The sequence below is a fragment of the Punica granatum genome, chromosome 5 (genome assembly GCF_007655135.1).
Source record: "Punica granatum isolate Tunisia-2019 chromosome 5, ASM765513v2, whole genome shotgun sequence".
Lineage (NCBI taxonomy): Eukaryota > Viridiplantae > Streptophyta > Magnoliopsida > Myrtales > Lythraceae > Punica > Punica granatum.
The window spans coordinates 8,926,848-8,945,172 of record NC_045131.1 but is presented as its reverse complement, the minus strand read 5'-3'; the positions used below and the strand labels follow the sequence as shown (position 1 = coordinate 8,945,172).

At 39.2% G+C, this 18,325-nt stretch overlaps 2 protein-coding genes across 7 annotated transcripts; one reads left to right on the top strand and one right to left on the bottom strand.

The window, feature by feature from the left end:
• Nucleotides 1–1,326: 1,326 nt before the first annotated feature.
• LOC116208096 (guanylate kinase 1) lies at nucleotides 1,327–4,496 on the top strand. Its single transcript, XM_031541331.1, has 11 exons — nucleotides 1,327–1,583; nucleotides 1,979–2,012; nucleotides 2,102–2,209; nucleotides 2,336–2,412; nucleotides 2,500–2,629; nucleotides 2,733–3,095; nucleotides 3,253–3,374; nucleotides 3,452–3,587; nucleotides 3,678–3,723; nucleotides 3,803–3,908; nucleotides 3,990–4,496. The coding sequence occupies exons 2-11, from the start codon at nucleotides 2,010–2,012 to the stop codon at nucleotides 4,105–4,107; spliced, it is 1,209 nt and encodes a 402-aa protein (XP_031397191.1). The 5' UTR covers nucleotides 1,327–1,583; nucleotides 1,979–2,009; the 3' UTR covers nucleotides 4,108–4,496.
• Nucleotides 4,497–7,113: 2,617 nt separating this feature from the next.
• LOC116208097 (nuclear transcription factor Y subunit A-1-like) lies at nucleotides 7,114–13,083 on the bottom strand. 6 transcript variants are annotated; one of them, XR_004157008.1, is made up of 7 exons: nucleotides 12,816–13,081; nucleotides 9,836–10,221; nucleotides 8,708–8,823; nucleotides 8,548–8,619; nucleotides 8,175–8,339; nucleotides 7,728–8,091; nucleotides 7,114–7,330 (listed from the first exon to the last, which is right to left on the bottom strand). XR_004157008.1 is itself a non-coding variant. In XM_031541335.1 (7 exons), the coding sequence occupies exons 3-7, from the start codon at nucleotides 10,047–10,049 to the stop codon at nucleotides 7,780–7,782; spliced, it is 879 nt and encodes a 292-aa protein (XP_031397195.1). In that variant the 5' UTR covers nucleotides 10,050–10,221; nucleotides 10,787–10,896; nucleotides 12,816–13,083; the 3' UTR covers nucleotides 7,411–7,779. The 6 variants fall into 6 exon arrangements, 5 of the variants coding, with proteins under 5 accessions (XP_031397195.1, XP_031397193.1, XP_031397194.1 ...); XM_031541335.1 differs by lacking the exon at nucleotides 7,114–7,330 and adding an exon at nucleotides 10,787–10,896 and having other exon boundaries at nucleotides 7,411–8,091; nucleotides 12,816–13,083; XM_031541333.1 differs by lacking the exon at nucleotides 7,114–7,330 and adding an exon at nucleotides 10,791–10,896 and having other exon boundaries at nucleotides 7,411–8,091; nucleotides 12,816–13,083.
• Between the last annotated feature and the right edge of the window lie 5,242 nt (nucleotides 13,084–18,325).

Here is an 18,325-nt window from a genome sequence, read left to right as displayed (position 1 = left end):
GAGAAGCTCCATAGTACAATTAAATAGTTTTGCAGTACATTATTAAGCAACGAAGTATGTAATATATCAAATTTTAAGTGAATTACACCAATTTTGAAGTGAATTATAGTAAATTGCGCAATTTTAAAAGTAAACTGCACGGTAGATTGCAAGATCCCTTTCTTTGTTTTTCATCAAAAACGTGAAACTTAAATTTTCAATAATCTATATCTATATGTGTGTGTGATGGTTGAATATAAATTTTCTCTCTCTTTTTTTTAATATTCAATAATATATAGATATGCATTTGTGTTGCATTTTTCTTTTTAAAAAATAAATCAAGTCGTATTTTTTTTAAAGATATAGATAAGATATGGTATCTATAGTATTTTATATGATACATTATAAATAGCGAAAATACTACACATAAATTGTAATTTATTCGCTTATAAAAATATTGCTATTACTATAGTTTTTCAATTTTTCGCACTGACTCGAGTTTATTTTAGTACATCTACAATTAGACTTCTAAAGGCGAGTTCTTCAATTTCTTACTTTTCCTACACAAACTTTTACAAAATTTTTGGGTTCTCTAATTTTATGTATATAGTCAACATACATGATGTAGCACTATATGAATATTGACAAAGAAGGCAAAAATTCATACTGCCATGGCAGAATTTTTCTTTTTAATTTTTTTTTGTGCGATATCTTGACAATATTGAATTTCTCAAGATTTATATTGAGTTCTCTTCTTTTATATAATTTTTTCCTTATCTTATTTGTGAAATCAACTTAACCTCAGTCTTATATATCTAATAGTATACTATTATTGATTGTAAACTACTATTTTCAATTATTTATAACACATATTTTATATAATAAAATTAGAACAAAAATCACATTTTATCTCGTGCAGCGCATAAGTTTCATAACTAATTTACTTATACACATGCTACAATCCTTGTTGTCGATTATACTATAGAATTTTCATTTTCTCACAGGCCGATTTTACTTGAATGACATGGATGATACCAATTGAGCATATCGCATAATCTTCACAGGAAAAATAAACATACAATAAGTGATTTTACTTGAATTTTTTTTATGTACATTATGGTATCCGAAAATTCGATGAATAAAACTGTATTTTCCTATTCAAAAACAAATGCAAAATTTCGTTAGCTCCTCAAAGAGAAAAAAAGGTACGTAAAATAAATTATATTAATAATTAATTAATTGTTTCAAAGAGAAAAAGGAGAAATTGCCAGAGCCGGTCTTCCTGTTTCGGTGAATTGAATGCGACCAAACAACGCCACCACCTCTCTCTCTCTCTCTCTCTTTCTCTCTCTCTCTCCCTTCTTCCTCTCCTCCTACAAATATGAGAACTCTGAAAATTTCCTGCCACTGTCTCCTCTCCTCTTTATAGAGAGATTCCCTCTCTCTCTCTTCCTCTCCCTTGCCCGAGCTCGTTCCCTTCTTGCATTCGCAGGACGTCAGGGTTGAAGGGACCTCGTAAAGCTCGCTCCTTTGATCCCTCACTCAATTCCGTTCCCCAACCCAACAGGGGGAGCTTCCGTCGTTGAACCGCTGAGTATACAGAGGTAAGAGGGTGTAAAGATTTGAAGCTGCTTTTTCGGCTTCAATGGGGCATTTTTTGTCGGCCCGGCTATGGTGATTCGTTGATCTGCGGGGCTCTTTTGATGTACTTCGTGCCGTTTGTTTGCTGAATTCTTGCATTCTGCGTCCGAGAATGTTGAAATAGCAACTGGGTCTTTGTTCGTTTGAGGCTGTAATGATTGTCATTCTGTTAAAGTTTGGATCTTTGCTCAGACACCGATTGGTGTTTTTGCTGATTCCGTTTTGTTCTCGATTCTCGTTTCCTTTCGAGCCCTTTGAGCCAGGCAAGCAGTTTGGCCTCCCTGAATTTACTGCTAGATCCGGGTTTGTTTGGCTCTTTCTGATCCTTGTTTTTTTTCCCCCAATATTTTCTATGCAGCGCTCGTTGAAGCTAAGGGCTAGTATTCTCAATGGTGAGCCTCTTTCTGATCCCTCGTCTTTTCTCCAATAGTATTGTCATGATCCATGTAATTTGATCATCTTTCTCGGTGATCTCCATCAGGGAGAAGCTCCAGCATTCTATGCTGAAGATCCGCAGAAGGAGCTTCCAAATGGCATTGCTTTAAAATCAAGAAGTTGTGAGGCTGCTGTTGATATTGGTGATAAAACTGTATGTTCACATATAATCCTTGTCGGACTTATTCACCTCATGGACACTATTCTTGTGGTCGATTATCTCCCGTCTAGAAAACCCTGCATCTTTTGTCCCTCATGAAAATATTGTGGTAATTTTCAGTATGTGATTGGGGGAGCTGATGATGAATCGGCATTATCTCTAGGGGTCCGAACTTTTGACAAGTCAGCCGGACAATGGTGACTAGCAGCTCTCTATTTGGAGTAGCGTCATCCTGATTTTGGTTTGAACTTGATATGGATAGTAATATATGGCAATATTTGCAGGATCAATCCAACTGTGCTCGGTACCAAACCAGGGACTTGCAAAGGCCACTCAGCGGTGCCTCTTGGTCAAGATCGAATATTGGTTGTCAAGAAAGGTTCCAATCCAGATGATTGCCTTTGGTTACTTGAGGTTGGTTTTTCTCTGAATGAATTGCTACTTTAAACATACAACTGATTCTCAACAAGTTTCGTTGTAGCTAGCCACATTGTAATGACTGACCGTGAAATTTTAGGTGGATACACATTATGTTAGGGAGCAGCGGAAACTTCATGGCACCAAAGTCATTGCATGGAGTAAGGGTGTGAGGGGCAATGCTGAGAAGCCGGTTGTAATCAGTGGTCCTTCAGGAGTCGGGAAAGGTACCTTGATAAACAAACTTATGGAGGAATTTCCATCATTGTTTGGATTCTCCGTAAGCCACACAACCCGAGCTCCGAGGGGTATGGAGAAAGATGGGGTACACTACCACTTCACCCAGAAAAGTGTGATGGAGAGGGATATAAAAGATGGCAAGTTTCTCGAGTTTGCTTCTGTTCACGGAAATCTTTATGGAACAAGCATTGAAGCTGTTGAAGTGGTAGCAGACAAGGGGAAGGTATAATCTTGTGCTCATTTTACCTTGATGGTCTTTTTGTCCTGTGAAAATTTGCAGGATTTTTTTTTTTGGGGATAAGCAAAGTTGCAGAAATTTTAAATTTATTGCTGGCATTGATCTTGGCTTTTGAATAGTTTTGACTTGCAAACTGTTGTAGAGATGTATTCTTGATATCGATGTCCAAGGAGTGAGATCAGTAAGGGCTAGTTCTCTCAAAGCTATATTCATCTTTATTCGTCCCCCATCAATGGAAGAACTCGAGAAGCGACTCCGTGCTAGGTAAGTTAGAAGTTGCAATCTAGACTATCTTGTTCTTGATCAGCAGTATCTTATTTCTAGTTCAAACACTTGGGCAGGGGTACTGAAACAGAGGAACAGATCTTAAAGCGACTGAGAAATGCCAAGGCAGAGCTTGAGCAGGGACTTTCATCGGGCCATTTTGATCATATCCTGTACAATGATAATCTTGAAGAATGCTATCAGAGACTTAAGGTAACTCAACTGCTCTCCGTTAGGTTGTGGTTTGTAGAGGCTCTAGGAGATGAACAGTATGATCACACTTGACTCTTACCTGTGGTGCAGAAACTCTTGGGACTTGATGGAAGTTCAGGGCCAGCTGTTCAATCATGTAAGTGAAGCCCTTTGATTGACTGTGAGTTCGCTTTTTGTTACTCCGGCTCTAGATCTTATGCATTTGAAATGTGCAGTACCCAGAGGAATCAATCTGCCTTTGGAGCATTCAGTGTCGATTATCGACAACAAGATAATTATAAGTAGCGGAAGCCCTGAATCGGATGAGGCATTCAAGAATCTGTAAGTTACTTTATTAGGCCTTTTTACTGCAGACATTTTCCATGTCCAGTCATATATTTAACTTATGTTTGGCCATCTCAGGATTGTGCTGGACGTATCCTCTCTTAAAGGTGGAGCGCCTGGGCGTACGAGAGGATTGGACTTTTGTGAAGTTGATCAATCTTCTGAAGGGTTGGAAGTGATCAATAAGCTGAGCTAATATCTGCCTCCGTCGTCGACATGACTAACTGTCTTCCAATTTTGAGCTAGTACCTTTCATTTTATTCATTCTGATTTGGGAAAGGAGGACAATGGTAAAAGCATTTATCCTTGCGTACTGCTGCTCATTGCAGAAGTCGGACTCTTTTACATTCTTTCCTTCTCTTTAGAGTAGATATCATTAGGAGTAGTACCATCTGAAAGAGATCACAATTATTTGTCCCAGCACGAGCTGATGATTATATGAACCGTGTGGCATTTGGGTATCTGTACGACAACTTGATGAAATTTCTCTTACGAGCTGTTGGAACTTTAAGAAGGATAGAGAGGCATCATTTAAGCTGTTAAAGGAATCAAATTCTGGGAATTATTTTCAGTAACTTGCTCCAATCTTTTACTCATCCACGATCCATTCCGTTGCCTGTGTCTTTTCTTTGGCATTTTATGCCGCGTTCCATAAGAGAGTACGCAAATAGAAATGGTATTCCTTTATAGCAGGACCTACGGTTTTAGACAGCCGCCAAGACATAATAATGCACAATCGACGTTGTATTCCTTGTCAATGGGGATCGGACGAGTCGGGATGTAGCTTCTGCATGAAAGATCCTGCGAGCGGGAAAGTTCGATTGTTGTATTGCCAGTTGTGATTCTTGCCTTGAGCTTCCATGAAAAGGGATAAATAAAGGTGTTTTCTTTTCAAATCAGGTGGCGGGGTCACTGCTCCGTGATGTGGTGAAGAATTTTGCTGGACGAATCGGAAGAGGATGCCATTTGCTGCCGACTTGATATTCAACTTTCCACCAAAAAAAAAGTGACCCCAACTTTTCAAATTGGAGAAGAACATGACCCCAACTAGCTAAGATCTTGCTGTTGAGTGGAATGGACTGTTGCAAGTGGGACCCGATTCAGTCGTTTTTCTTTTTGCCCAAAGATAGTCCAGTTGTGGAAAGATAATAGATCGGATTTAAAAATATTCTTTTTCAACCGAGCTAATTACAGTTATAGGCTATCATTAATTTCACGTATGGTATAATGAATATAGGGGAGGCTTTTGCACAAAGTAACGAGATCCCAAGTGGGAACTCGAATGAAGCAGCGCGGTGGCCACGTAAAACCGGGCCATTCCATATGTGATTTATCAACGGAACTTCAGCCAAGGCATAAATTCGGCCAGTTAGGAAAAGAGAAACGCTTGCAATTGTTGGTATATACATGCATTCTTCCCCTGAAAGAGAATAAGAACAGTGGCCGTTAATGCAGTTTTCAGTTAGCTGCCCCACTCAGCCACTCAACCCACCACTTCCACCGACATTACTAATAGACTTATCAGAACCCCATTCCCCATGAAAGCAACCCTTCACCTGTCACAAGCAAAGCACCTTCCAGGAAATCTGGTGCACTATCAGCCATTTAGATGATTCCAGGAAAACGATTCCGGAAGGATTCCATGGCATGGATACAACCAATTTTGCATCTTATCACGGGAGTCATCTCAACGAAGCGGGTAATGAATCGGGAATGAGGAGTCAACTCATCGGGAGACCTTTCCCTATCGGGCGGTCCCAGACTGAATGATGTCCTCTTGTCTTTTATAAGGTGGTTCCTGGATCCTGTCCTTGAGTGGTTGGCAGTTGGCCATTCTGGACCAATTGCGTGGGCCAAAAGAACAAACAACAGGGACTTTATCGAACCATGAGAGGCTCACAACCTGACACATTGATTGGCCCAATTCGGATGATGTTCTGTTGTTTTGGACAAGGGCATAAATTCCTTTTCTTTTTTTGAGGAAAGGCGGGGCCGGCGTAGCATCCTTAGAAATTATTGAGCGAGTAATACACAGCCACTTGGCTGTGTAAAACTTCATTCTCGAGTGATAAGTGTCCCACTAAACAACTCACTCCCTTTGTTACTTTAAACTTGTCATTCGGGACTGAAGTTTATACACGGTCACTTAGCTATGTATTACTCATCCAATATTTTTTCGTAGCAACCCCATATGACATATCCATATGGATCTGAATCCCATCGTGCCAGAACTTGAGGGCCCGAGCTGGTCACCGTTACCTCAATTACGTATCAAAGAAACACCACATATCCGCAAAGTCTATAGTCAGAGTATTAACCTCCGAGGTCATAACTTCCTAAGACTTATCATTTCTTCTCCACTGGGGCTTGCTGCAAATTTGGGGCAATGCCCCACACTGAAACTTCCTCCCACATGGTGGAGGACAAGTTGCTCTTAAGAGTCGGCTCTGGGGCTTACTGCAAATTTGGGGCAATGCCCCACACTGAAACTTCCTCCCACATGGTGGAGGGCAAGTTGCTCTTAAGAGTCAGCTCAACAGAATGGGGCCCAGCGCTGCCGTACTACGTACAAACATGATACAACACGGACAATAGGAACCGTAATTCGACGCTTGCTTCTTTTCTTCCTCGAGGGCTCGAAGGGTTGCTTTATCGGTTTCCTTGTCAAGGACGTCCTCGATCTTGGCTAGACCGAAAGTCTTTATCAATGTCTCTTTTGCTTCCTTTAGTCCTTCAATCTTTTTCATGATGACCTCAATATCCTTCATGTAGGCTTCTATAGCGTTGTCAATCTGCTTCATGGCTTCCATTCTCTTGTCAAAGTATCTGGCAAGAAATTGTTGCTTCCTTTGATATGTTCTTCCTTGAAGTCGTAAGGTTCCAACTCCAATTGCCAACGGGACTCGAAGCCGATCGAACCATATCTCAGAAATTCGATCTCACCGAGACCATCCTATATGAGAAGCGGTTGGAACTTTCAAAAACATTGCTTAATCATCTCTCAATTCTCCGGACAGAAAGGTTAGTCATGTTACGACCCGTATTTCTCCGCAAGTGCATTAAACTGCACCTAATTTCAATTGCAGAGGAGTCGAAACAGTCATCACATTACCTCGAGTTTCTTACCTTTTCTATTTTGCTTTCTTTCGTCGTTCTTAAAAATCTCACAAGACACCCCACCCCACCCCAATCCAACCACCAATTCCATGTCCATCTCCAATTTGGTCATATTTAGTTTTGGAAGGACAGCAAAATGTCTATTAAGAGAAGTGCCAAACATAAAATAGATCCTCCCTCCCTTTCCCTTCCTCTGTATTAACAGCAACTCCAAACTATTAGGTAACATCCCGCCGTATCACACATGGCATTGCGAAAATGAAATAGCGCGGGGAGTTTCCAATCTTGACATTTATATCCATCTGCACAAACCAGCAAGGCTTCTGATATATCGCAAACATGGAACAGAATATTACAGCATAAGACACGAAGCCATTCCAGCTTTTCGAATGCAGATGCTGTCCTTAACTTACTTTGTACATAACTCAATACCAAATCCATGTCGCCATAGAAAGATGAGCGATATGCTATTAACTCAGACACGACAACAGAGAACTCAGCCAAGAATGATTTGCCCATAAACAGAGGATATGAGATTGATCATTTCAACTCAATTGACTGCGTCAGGGGATCGGAATGTCCAAACTTGGACCTATGCAACTGCTACTATGTATTCTCTCCGCTGACAGCATGAGAAACAAACAAACAGCAACAAAAGTAAGACCACCATATTAGAGAATGAGTAGAAGGGGTAACGACCTCATTTGATGGTCAGGGCGTTATGGGGGAACCCTCTCCCAATGATTCTCTCTCACGGGTCCCTTAATTCCGCAGCTCTGCTATCCGATAAGGTATGATGTGAAAAGAGATGAAATCCCATTTGGTCATGGCCGGTGGGTTGGGGCTCACCCAAAGAAAGGTTGAAAGGAACTGATTCGGAGCTTAAAGAGCCAAAGGAAGTCTGCTCTGAACCAGTTTTCTCGGTACTGGCTCTGCTGTCCGGGTTAGTCGAAGCATTACCTGCAGAGCTACCATTTCCAAGCTTCTTCGTGTCTAAGAAACGGCCTCCACAGCCACGAGCCCTCCTCATAGCATGGAGGTGTCTCGACTCGTGAAGATATGGCTGTTGAAAAGTTGGGAGTTGTGTAAAGATAATACACACCGGAAAGCATGGGAAGGAGAAGTATAGCCAGCAAGAATATTTACCCTGCGAACTTTTATTAGCTTCTTTTCGAGCTCAGCCTTTGCCCGGACCTGCCTTCGCCTCAGAATCCCATGGTACTGCTTGGCGTTCACATAAACCGGTTCCTCGGCCACCCCAAGAGGCAGCACGGCCCTCGAGGAGTGCATGCCAAGACAATGAAGATGAGGCTGCAACAGAAATCATGAACTTCAATGCACCACAAAGAACCTCCTTTCGTGAATAGCAATTTAGGGAGATATCACAGAGTTCGATTTTAGATTAAGCTTGATTCTCATGAGATGTCTAATGCTTTCACCATCCGTTCCATTTGACATTGTGCTCAGCAAAACAAGATACTATGGATTTTCTGTAAAACAGGAGATAGGGAGCACATACCAGAGACTGAGATAAATATGTAGGCATAACTCCTCCATAGTATGGCTCGGAGAATTGATATGACCCACATGCCTTGCACAAGTTTCGTGTTGACCCATTAATTACGGGTAATAACAAAATGTGCACACACATACACATAGGAAGGGGATAGAGACCTCACCATTGAGTGATCGATTAACTCTTGTTTGGAAGGCTGAACAAGGTCACTTCTTCTTGTTGGATGAAATGCAGAAGAAGCTTGTTGCCTATGCTGCTGCTCTGATCCAAATAGCTTATCTACGTTGCATCAAGAGAAGTATATAGCCCAGATCAACACAAAGATGTGACACAAAACGAAGTTAAAACTCCTTCAAGGATAATACAAGTTGAATTTGACACCCTCCAGAAAATTAAGGTCTGTCCAGAAATAAATTTTTTCTATGTCCGAAGACAGTGACGTGCCAATTTTTATAGCAAATTTTCAGATCTTTCTTCCAGGAATTGCCTCCATAAAAAGTGCTTTAAACACCAATTTTATGAAATATATTTTCAATTTCTCCGAGACAGAACTCTTGTTCCCATGACATCCCCTACTGATCAGTGACCACCACTACCACCTCCTGTTTCCAAAGCCAGCCTCGTTCTGCTGGTCAAATATGCCGACTGCCTGTTTCCATTCACTGACTATTTTAAACTCAATGCCAGCCAGGTATATTGGGTTAAAACCATGGAAACCATTTCCAAGTCATTGTGAACCAAAAGTAGGTATATTGGGTTAAAACCATGGAAACCATTTCCAAGTTATTGTGAACCAAAAGTTCTCAAAGAAATTATCTAGAGACGCTCATGTTTTGCGCAGATACAAGCTGTGAACACATAAATGCGCAGATATTTCACTGATTTGCACAAAATCCCATGCATATACAACATTGATGCGTGAGTTTCATACGTCAGACATGTCTCATTGGCTACAATTGAAAAGAAAAGAAGGAAGAAACCACGATATAGGACAGACATGCTTGTATGGAAGTATGGATCTATTAAAGTATATCAGGAGTCTTATGGAGATAGTCCAAGCAATTAAATAATACTGACATGTATCTCACACTCGAGTTTTTGCGAAACCACAATCCCATGCAAAACGAAGCAATTTTAAACTCACAAAACTTTCTCCTACAATGACAACCGCTCAATGATGGGAAAAAGGGCTATAGCTCGTTGTTGAGACCCCAGCAAGGATTTTAGCTACAAACAACCACCTTGCCAATTGACTTGCTGTGTAAAAAAGTTTCACATTTCTGAGATTTACCTGGCTGTGAAACTACATCAATTCCTGCCAGTTTCCGGGTATCGCTCTGGTCATGAGGAGTAGTTTTTTCTAAATTGATGATTTTAGACCCCAGACCACCATTTCCATCTGATGAAAAATCTATCATGCTTCCCTTCAACAGATCTGCTGTGGCATCGTGCCTGATCTCATCCCACCATGGTTGAGAAGAAAACGTGTCTACTTTTTCGCTCATGGTTCTCTTCTTCTCGTCTTCCAAAATCAGTAGTCCCTGAGTGTAGGTAGCCCTTGGTAAAAGGATGTAAGCTAAAAAGACAGAACCAAAAATCCAAACTCAGGCGCAGAATGCAAAGTTCACGACTTTGCGAGTCCAGCTTTATGCATTGAAGTAGGTTCACTCTAGATTCCTGAAAACAAAGAAAAGTTTAACAAATAATGAAAGCATAAATTGAAAGCAGAACGATAAGTTATCCACTTTACTACAATAGAAAAGCAACTCGATATGCACAATTGCCCTCTCAAGTACTCGTTTTTGGGTCAGGATATGTAAATTAAGTAAATGAGCAAAAGTTTCAGCAGGAAAAGAAAAGAAAAAAAAAAGAGTGCAAGAGACAACAAATAAATGGTCTCCTACTTCTTGGATTTTGATAAACACGACAATATCACACACATTTACTTTGTCAAATTATTTATATTACCATGATTATCTGACACTACTGTACGTCAGATAAATTGAAAGGGCTCGGATTGACAGCTGCATTCATGTTAATTGGAATGGACATGGAAGTGAAGCAATAAGATGAAGTTAGAGCACTGATAGTAATTAATAGCAGTTTATAAGAATTCTGTACGAAATGCCAATGCTTGAGGGGGAGCAAGCCGAGCTCTACTAAGCGAAGAACCGCCTGCTGCCTTTTCTTCACGAATAACATGTGGAGGTGGCCTAGGAGAAGAGAAGCAAACTATCCTCACCTACCTACCATCTATATCTATAGGCGGCTGGTAAGCATGGTGACTGTATTGGCGGGCGGGGCCGGCGCTCCACGTTCTATCTAGGTTCCGTGAGATTATAATATGCTCTCCTGAAAGCAAACCAATGCTAATCCGATAATTTCAAATAATTTAGGACAAAATAAAACAAACACGCTTGTCTAAACAGCCAAAGAATGCCCTTTAGTAAACGAAACACCGCAGAACAACTAATAAGGAGCCAATTAACTTAGGTGGTGTTTGATAAATTAAGTGTTTAAAATTTATAGGAAGAAAGAATGGATGATAATGATGAGAAAATGTTTTGTGAGGAGAAGGGAGCACCGATAAGTGAAAAATGGCTCAAAATTTTTTGCTTACTCAATTAGTGATTTTTGACTTAATGATTGAGTAGATGAGTAGATGAGACCATTATCTTTCATCTTTCTCTCTCTCTCCTATTTATTTTTCCATGTAACTAATTTGTAATTAACTTTTAAGCACTTATTTAACTAAGATGTAAACAAACACAACCTTAGATTCAATTTGAAAGAAACCTAATGGATTGATAGGGAGTTACAAAATTAAGTTGATTATTTTTGCGCCAGTTGGGTGTGTTTATTTCAACTTAATTAAATAAGTACAAATTAATTATAAGTTAGTTATAAGAGAAAATAAATGAGAGAAGAAGGGAAAGACGAGAGATGAGTGTATAAACTAGTTAATCATTGAGTCAAAATTTACTTAATGATTTAAGTAAAAAAATTTGACTTTATAGAATAAGTCGTTTTTCACTTATTGATGCCTTTAACTCCTCAAAATACATCTCATCATCCTTATCAATCCTCTCATCTTTTTATACATTTCTTTTCTTAACTAACGAAGTGCTTAGTTTTTAAGTACTTAATTTATCAAATGCCACCTTAGTGACAACATTGGATCAGTGATATCAGAGACACTCTGCTCACTTCCTACCGCTCACTAAACATAACAATTTTCCAACAATTTGCGCCTCAAGAACTCGTACAAAGCATGACTTGGATTTAATAAAGAGGGGACTCCCAAAAAAAAAAATACCGAGGATCAATCAATATTCATGTATTTACTAGCTAGTTCCATATTTTTCTCACCAAATGCATTGTCAATTCATAATCTTGCTATACCACCACATAGAACCGACAATATTCAGCACTAATTGCCACATATTTTACGAAATCTTTTGCTTTTCCTAGAACTACTCTACTTTGAAAAGGAGGTAGACAGCACAACCAGAAATGGGCCAAACCGAGGGACTTAATTTTGTTTATTATGCTTTCTTTCCTTAAAAAAAAAAAAACTTTTTTGGTAATATTTCTCGATTTCAGATCTACAACTAACAGTACCTCCATCACAAATCACGCTCTGACAACACAAAAATAGACTAAAAATCATCCCAAAATAGGATTTTGCTCCATCCTCGGGTCAGATCTTGCGGGCTGACAAAGAACATATAACGATAATATTCACTATATCTCAAGCCTTGCCGATAGACATGAAGCTGGAATTGAGCAACTGATATACGAACAAGTAATTAACGGTTGATCGGCTTAATATGCAGAGGCTCAAGAACATGTTCAGATGGAAGTAAGGCACATGCATGCGTGCATATGATGAACTACGTGCATAAGCAAACCCATCTCAATCTAATCCATAATTAAGATGGAGCTTTTGATTAAAAAAATTGATCTACTAATCACTCACCCAAATTTAGTGGGAGTAGAAAAGGAAAAAGTAACCCACCTTCACAGTCAATCAACAGCCAAAAAATTTAATAACAAATCCTCACATCAAATTGCATAACAAGCACCGCGGAAACAGCAGCAAGAACAGCAACGCAACAGAAATATGAAACCCGGGTTCGACACGAGGGACAAGTATCCCGCGAAAACCCGATCTCCGAAAAGACCCAGAAGCGGTTTCATTAGCAGTGAGCTCATGCATGTGTGCTTATTGATGACAAGGAAGGATATGTCAGCAATATGCAGAAGCTTACTTTTCTGGGAGACAAAGTCTCTTCTCTTCACTGGGTGGAGGCGCTCAGCAGAGATACTTCTCCTGCCATGGAAGGAACAGCCTCAAGCTTTGTCCTTTTTAAGTAGGAACAGAGGAGATGGAGCAACCCAGAAGCTAATCATGGGAAGTACTTATAATTTTTGGAATAAAAAAGAGGAGAAATTTGGAAAAACTGGTCTGATTTTTGGGGGAAATTTCTTTTATCTTTTATTATCCAGAAATGGTGACGCGAAGCACGTCCTTTTCCCTTCCCCAAGCTTTCGGAAAAAGGGTGTGCCAAGTTTTAATCCATTTTCCTAGGATAACCTCTATCATTCTATACTAAAACTCTTGTTTGAAAAAGCCACGTCTCACTCTCATATATATATATATATATTAATTATTTTAAATAAATTAAAAGATTTTTTTTCTTTTAATTTTTTTTATTAAATTTAAGTAAAACCTCACGGGACTCTTCTTTTCGACTATAAAATATGGAAACTTCTGTTGCGATATATAAAAATGATCGATTATATTTTTTAGGTGTGTATTACTTGATATTCGGAAGATTATTATATTCCACTAATCTGGGTTCGAGTGAGTTCGACCCACTAACGGATAAACCTCTCTCGATCGTGAATTTTCTCTAATCATAAGGCTCACCCGATACTTTACGTAAACTGCCAACTCAGTTAATCAGCCAACATTGAAGAAAGCTTATTTCAATTAGTCTATTTATATTTGTGCTTTTTTAAGTGTGTATCACTTGATATTTGAAAATTCTCTAGGTCTGATTAATCTAGATTCAAACGAGGTTGACCTCGTAAGAGATAAATCTCCTCCGATCATGATTTTTTCTAATCACAAGACTCCCACCTTCGGTCTTACCTAAGAATACTAAGCGCCGACCTACCTAAAATCAACTCACGTTGATAAAAAAAAAAAGTCTATCTTAAATTCATATTTAAGTTGTCTCTTTTAATTTGTGACAACAAAAATGTTCTTATTTTTACGGTGAAACGCAGTATTACACTAACATCTTGACTAAGCTTAATTCTTCTTTGAATATTAACTTAGCATTGGCTTTGATACACTTTTAATAAATATCAAACCTACAGTAAGAAAGTTCGTCCACCTAAAATTAGCAGACTATTTAATGTCTATTATATTACGATCATGATACTATAATCGAAAATTCAAATTAAGAGATTTGTGAGAAAATTTAGTTTTTATATCATATGAAATATTAATTAGCATAATATTTAAATTTGGAGCATTTACTATCAATCAACTGTTCATAATTTTACTCAAAATAATTTTGTCATTAATTTTAGTTATGTTATATATATTAGTTACTATACAAACTATTATGACAAATTAGCAATTTTTGAAAAATTATCTGACGATGGTATCGCACGGCAATACCCTGGTATTTCTTAAGAGTAAAAATTCCTCTCTCGATAGATTTTAAAAAACAAACCTTTTTTTTTCTGGACTTGTGCACAAATCTTTGAAAAGCAGAAGAGTTTTCTTAACTAATTAAAGAATGTTTTGATAACACGGGTCTTTAACTAGTCTTTTCCTATTATGACATTGCTGTCCTCGACTTTTCCAAATGACCAAACCCTCTTCCCCAACCAATATTCATATCATCCTTGTTGCTTCTTTCATGGCAAAAAAACCAAGCAGAATAATTTTTTTTTTTAAAAAAAGTACAGCAAAAATCGAGTCCGCTGCCCGAATCGGATTAGGCTCAGCCATCTCACGAATAATGATGTACAACAAAATTTATGCCGATTATTATAGGTTCATCAAAAAGGAGAAAGAAAAACGAAAAAAGAATGTAAATCGCTTGCCATATTCAGGAAATTGAGGGACTTAGGTCCTCACCTCCTCTCCTCCAACAATCGTACACTGGTTGAATAAATTAAAAGTCAGCAAGGACAGAATCTTTCCTAAAGTAGATTAATTTAATTCCCTCATATAATGGAGCTTAGATATTATTAGATATTACTCAAAAAGCTACAGAAATCTAAGGTATGATTAGCCAGGTGTCGTGAAATTATAGAACAAGTGTACCTACAGACGAGTGATAAGTGCCTGCCCTGCACAATGATCGATACAAGATCAACCCAGTTAATATCATGTGGATACAGCAAGCCATTTCGTACAAATCACATATAATAACGCATGACCAATCTTGTCGGGTGAAGTCAACGTGACGGATTGATTTGATATACCATTCTATTAACTTTGGCCTAAATATTGTTGCAAAATTAAGTTATTGGAGAAATACTTTGGTCGTGACAAAAATTCGACTTTAGATTAGACTGTTCACGGAGTCGAATTATAAGAATTGTAAAAGGAGAGTGGACTATCGAGATGGGGTCGTCTCCCTCGTTCCAAAAAGGAAACCCCAATGGGAATGATACTTTCTCCATAACGATTGCCTCAAGAGGTATACTCCACTCAATTAGCTTCCAATAATTGGTCGAGAGGGGTCAACAATGTTTAGAGGTAGAACAACTACTACTAGAAGAAAGGTGAATTAGGTCATTATCGGCAAGACTCCGGGGTAGATCCGTCCAACATTAATGAATCCATAACCCTAGTGATTAATTATCCTTAAAAGCGGGTACTTAGTCCACATTAACCCTAATTTAATCATTATGTTTCTCTCCCTTTAAAGGGAAACAAAAATAATTTAATCCCCCCCCCCCTCCCCCTCCCTTGGAATCTGCATGCGATGCCACTCTACTGAGGTACCGCAACGTGTCCACCCGCCGACGTCCGGCAATAAGGACAGGTGGGCCCCCGCAGCACCAGACACGGGACACGTGGTGCCCCGGCCCCCCCGGGGAGACTTAACGGCGCAGGGACCGCGACTCGCCGTTAGGCTGTCGTGGCGTTAGGTAGCAGGGGTGTCGTTAACCGGGTTCTAGAGGACACGGACGGATCTCGCGACGGCCAGCCGTTAAACGCCACCGCGTGTCCCCGGGCTTCGAATCTGAGCCGCCACAGACCGCCGTCGCGATCGCTCCACGTGGTGCACGGAGGAATGAGGGGATTAGTGGACAGCTCATCCGCTGGCGTGAAGGTGCAGTGAGATCACAAATGATTGTACTTTTCCCTTTTCCTTTTCCTTTTTCTTTTTTGGGGCTAATTATTGTTATCGGAGACAAAAAAATTTCATGTTTTGTTTTTCCTGGCAAGAGACATGATTGTCGAATCATTTAGTCCATGGAGAACCAGTGAAAAGTAGCCATCTACGGTAGATGGGAAACTAAGATTTCAATTTCTCCAAATAGTTCGAGGGTGGAATTATCCGGCTTCAATCATAAACCGCACCACATTACAATTGTAAGAACGGCTCATGAATTCGGAATTAAAATAATTCTACATTTGATTTGACTTGATTTGATGTGGTCATCTCCTATATGACCTTTGAGTTGGGATCAAAGTCGTCTTAACAAAATTGTATCGTTCACGTGTATTAATAGCTGTCAATCAGCTAATGATTAAAATGGTTTTGGTAGCAGAGTTACACTGAGAAGGAATTTTCCATCCTTTTAAGTAGCTCAAGAGGATCTGTTGTCCGTAATGAATTTACAAAAGCGTATCGAACGACGCCTATTCAGAATTATGTATATGTCACAAGCGCCAGTTCTACAAATACTACTTCATGTAGAGGCGAAGTGATTTTGCTAATACTAAATAACCGAAGCCAAATAATGTATGGATTGATCAGTTTACAAGGACAAGGCTAAGGACGATCTTATGATCAAATAATATGACTTAGTTACCAAAAATATATGTATTATGACTTGATGTGTGATTTGTTGGGAAGTCAGAATCGTAAAAGAAGCCCAGCCCGAAGTCTCACCTCAAGCCTCAAAACCGGGCCACCTCAGTATGGAGACGTGAGGCCCGTTTGTGTTCTTACTCTCTATCGTGGCCCGATAAGCGCCTATCATGAACGAGATGATATATGGACAGAGTGAATCCAGCGGAGCTGGGAAATGCAGTACTATCACCTTTCAGGTACGCAATGGCCGATATACGAGTTCGATTGTTAATTGTATTCATCGGCGAAACCATAATCTATACATAACACAGTCTACTGCACAGTTCGGCTGAAAGCGAAAATGACTTCTAATATGGATTTGAATAGATAGATAGGCAGCCTTTGCCGCAAAAACTTACAATTAACGCATGATCTCCAGCAATCTGACTGCCGACGTACTCGAGCTTATCAAGCGCCGGAGACACTAATTCTTATGTCCAGGTGTCTTGTGCTTTGAATATAGATAGATCAATACATAACCTTTATCAGAAAAAAAGAAAAAAGAAAAAAAAGAAAAAAGCAGGAAGTACGATTAGACTGTTGGAATTATGATCTTTAAATGTATGGTACTCATTTTAGTATAGCTCCCAATGATTATCCCATGATCATTCAATTTATTACCTCTCATTTCATGATTACGTTGCCATTACAATAGGAGATGGCTGAGTTATATAAATACATTGATCAGAGGTCTCAAAGCTCAGTGATTTGCGAGGTCGCACACACCATCTACATGAGATTACCGAGAGTTTGGAAGATTTTCAATCGTTATAAGAGTTCTGGGAGTCTCGGGTGAATTTGAAGTACTACTCGTGATTATTCACTAGGCTCGTAGATTATTTAGTGACTACGTGCAAGTTATAATCCGGTCTCTCGGATACCTCAGTTAAAATCAATGACTAAAGGTAATTCTAAATTCTTGCTTCCGCTATTAATCGTGTGCTCTAAATTCAGTGAGAATTTCAGTACTTATCTCACATTTGGTATCGGGGCCATATAGCCTCTGCCTTGATTGCATTTGATTTCATAAGATTAAACGTGCATCGAGTTATCGCACGTCCTATGTTTGATTCATTCTTTTGATTCAATGTTTTATGAATTTAATTTGCATGGTCTGAGAATGGTGACGTTTACTGTTAAGTCGTCATTCTTATGGAGTATCTGATCATTGAGATTGGGGCCATGCATTTGGATGGCTTGTTCAATTTGATTTCTTCTCATATATGAATATACATTAGTGTTTGTGCGTTCGTGTCTACATGGGTGTGTTTTAATCGGCATCGATTGAAGTGATTCCTTGCCAAATTGATGTTGATTTATAAAAGGGCTTTAATTACGAGCAAAATTATTCTTTGAGTCATTGAAATCAGAGTCTCGATGTCAGTAATTTTGTGGTGGATCTCTTTCCATTTTTTATATCCCATTAAGAAAAGGTCGATTTGAACGTGCACAGTAGAGTGAAAATGATTATCCTCTAAGCGTGAGGCCAAACCATGGCAGATTGAATCTATGGTCTTTGGGCATGAAGAGATTGGCCGATGTAAAAATGTAATTTTCGTTTAATCGAGCGTCAGATTTTGAGTTAAGATAACCGTCGAGCAGATGATGATTTGATGACATGGAAATTACACATATGAGGTTAAACCCATAAAGGAGATTAGTTTATT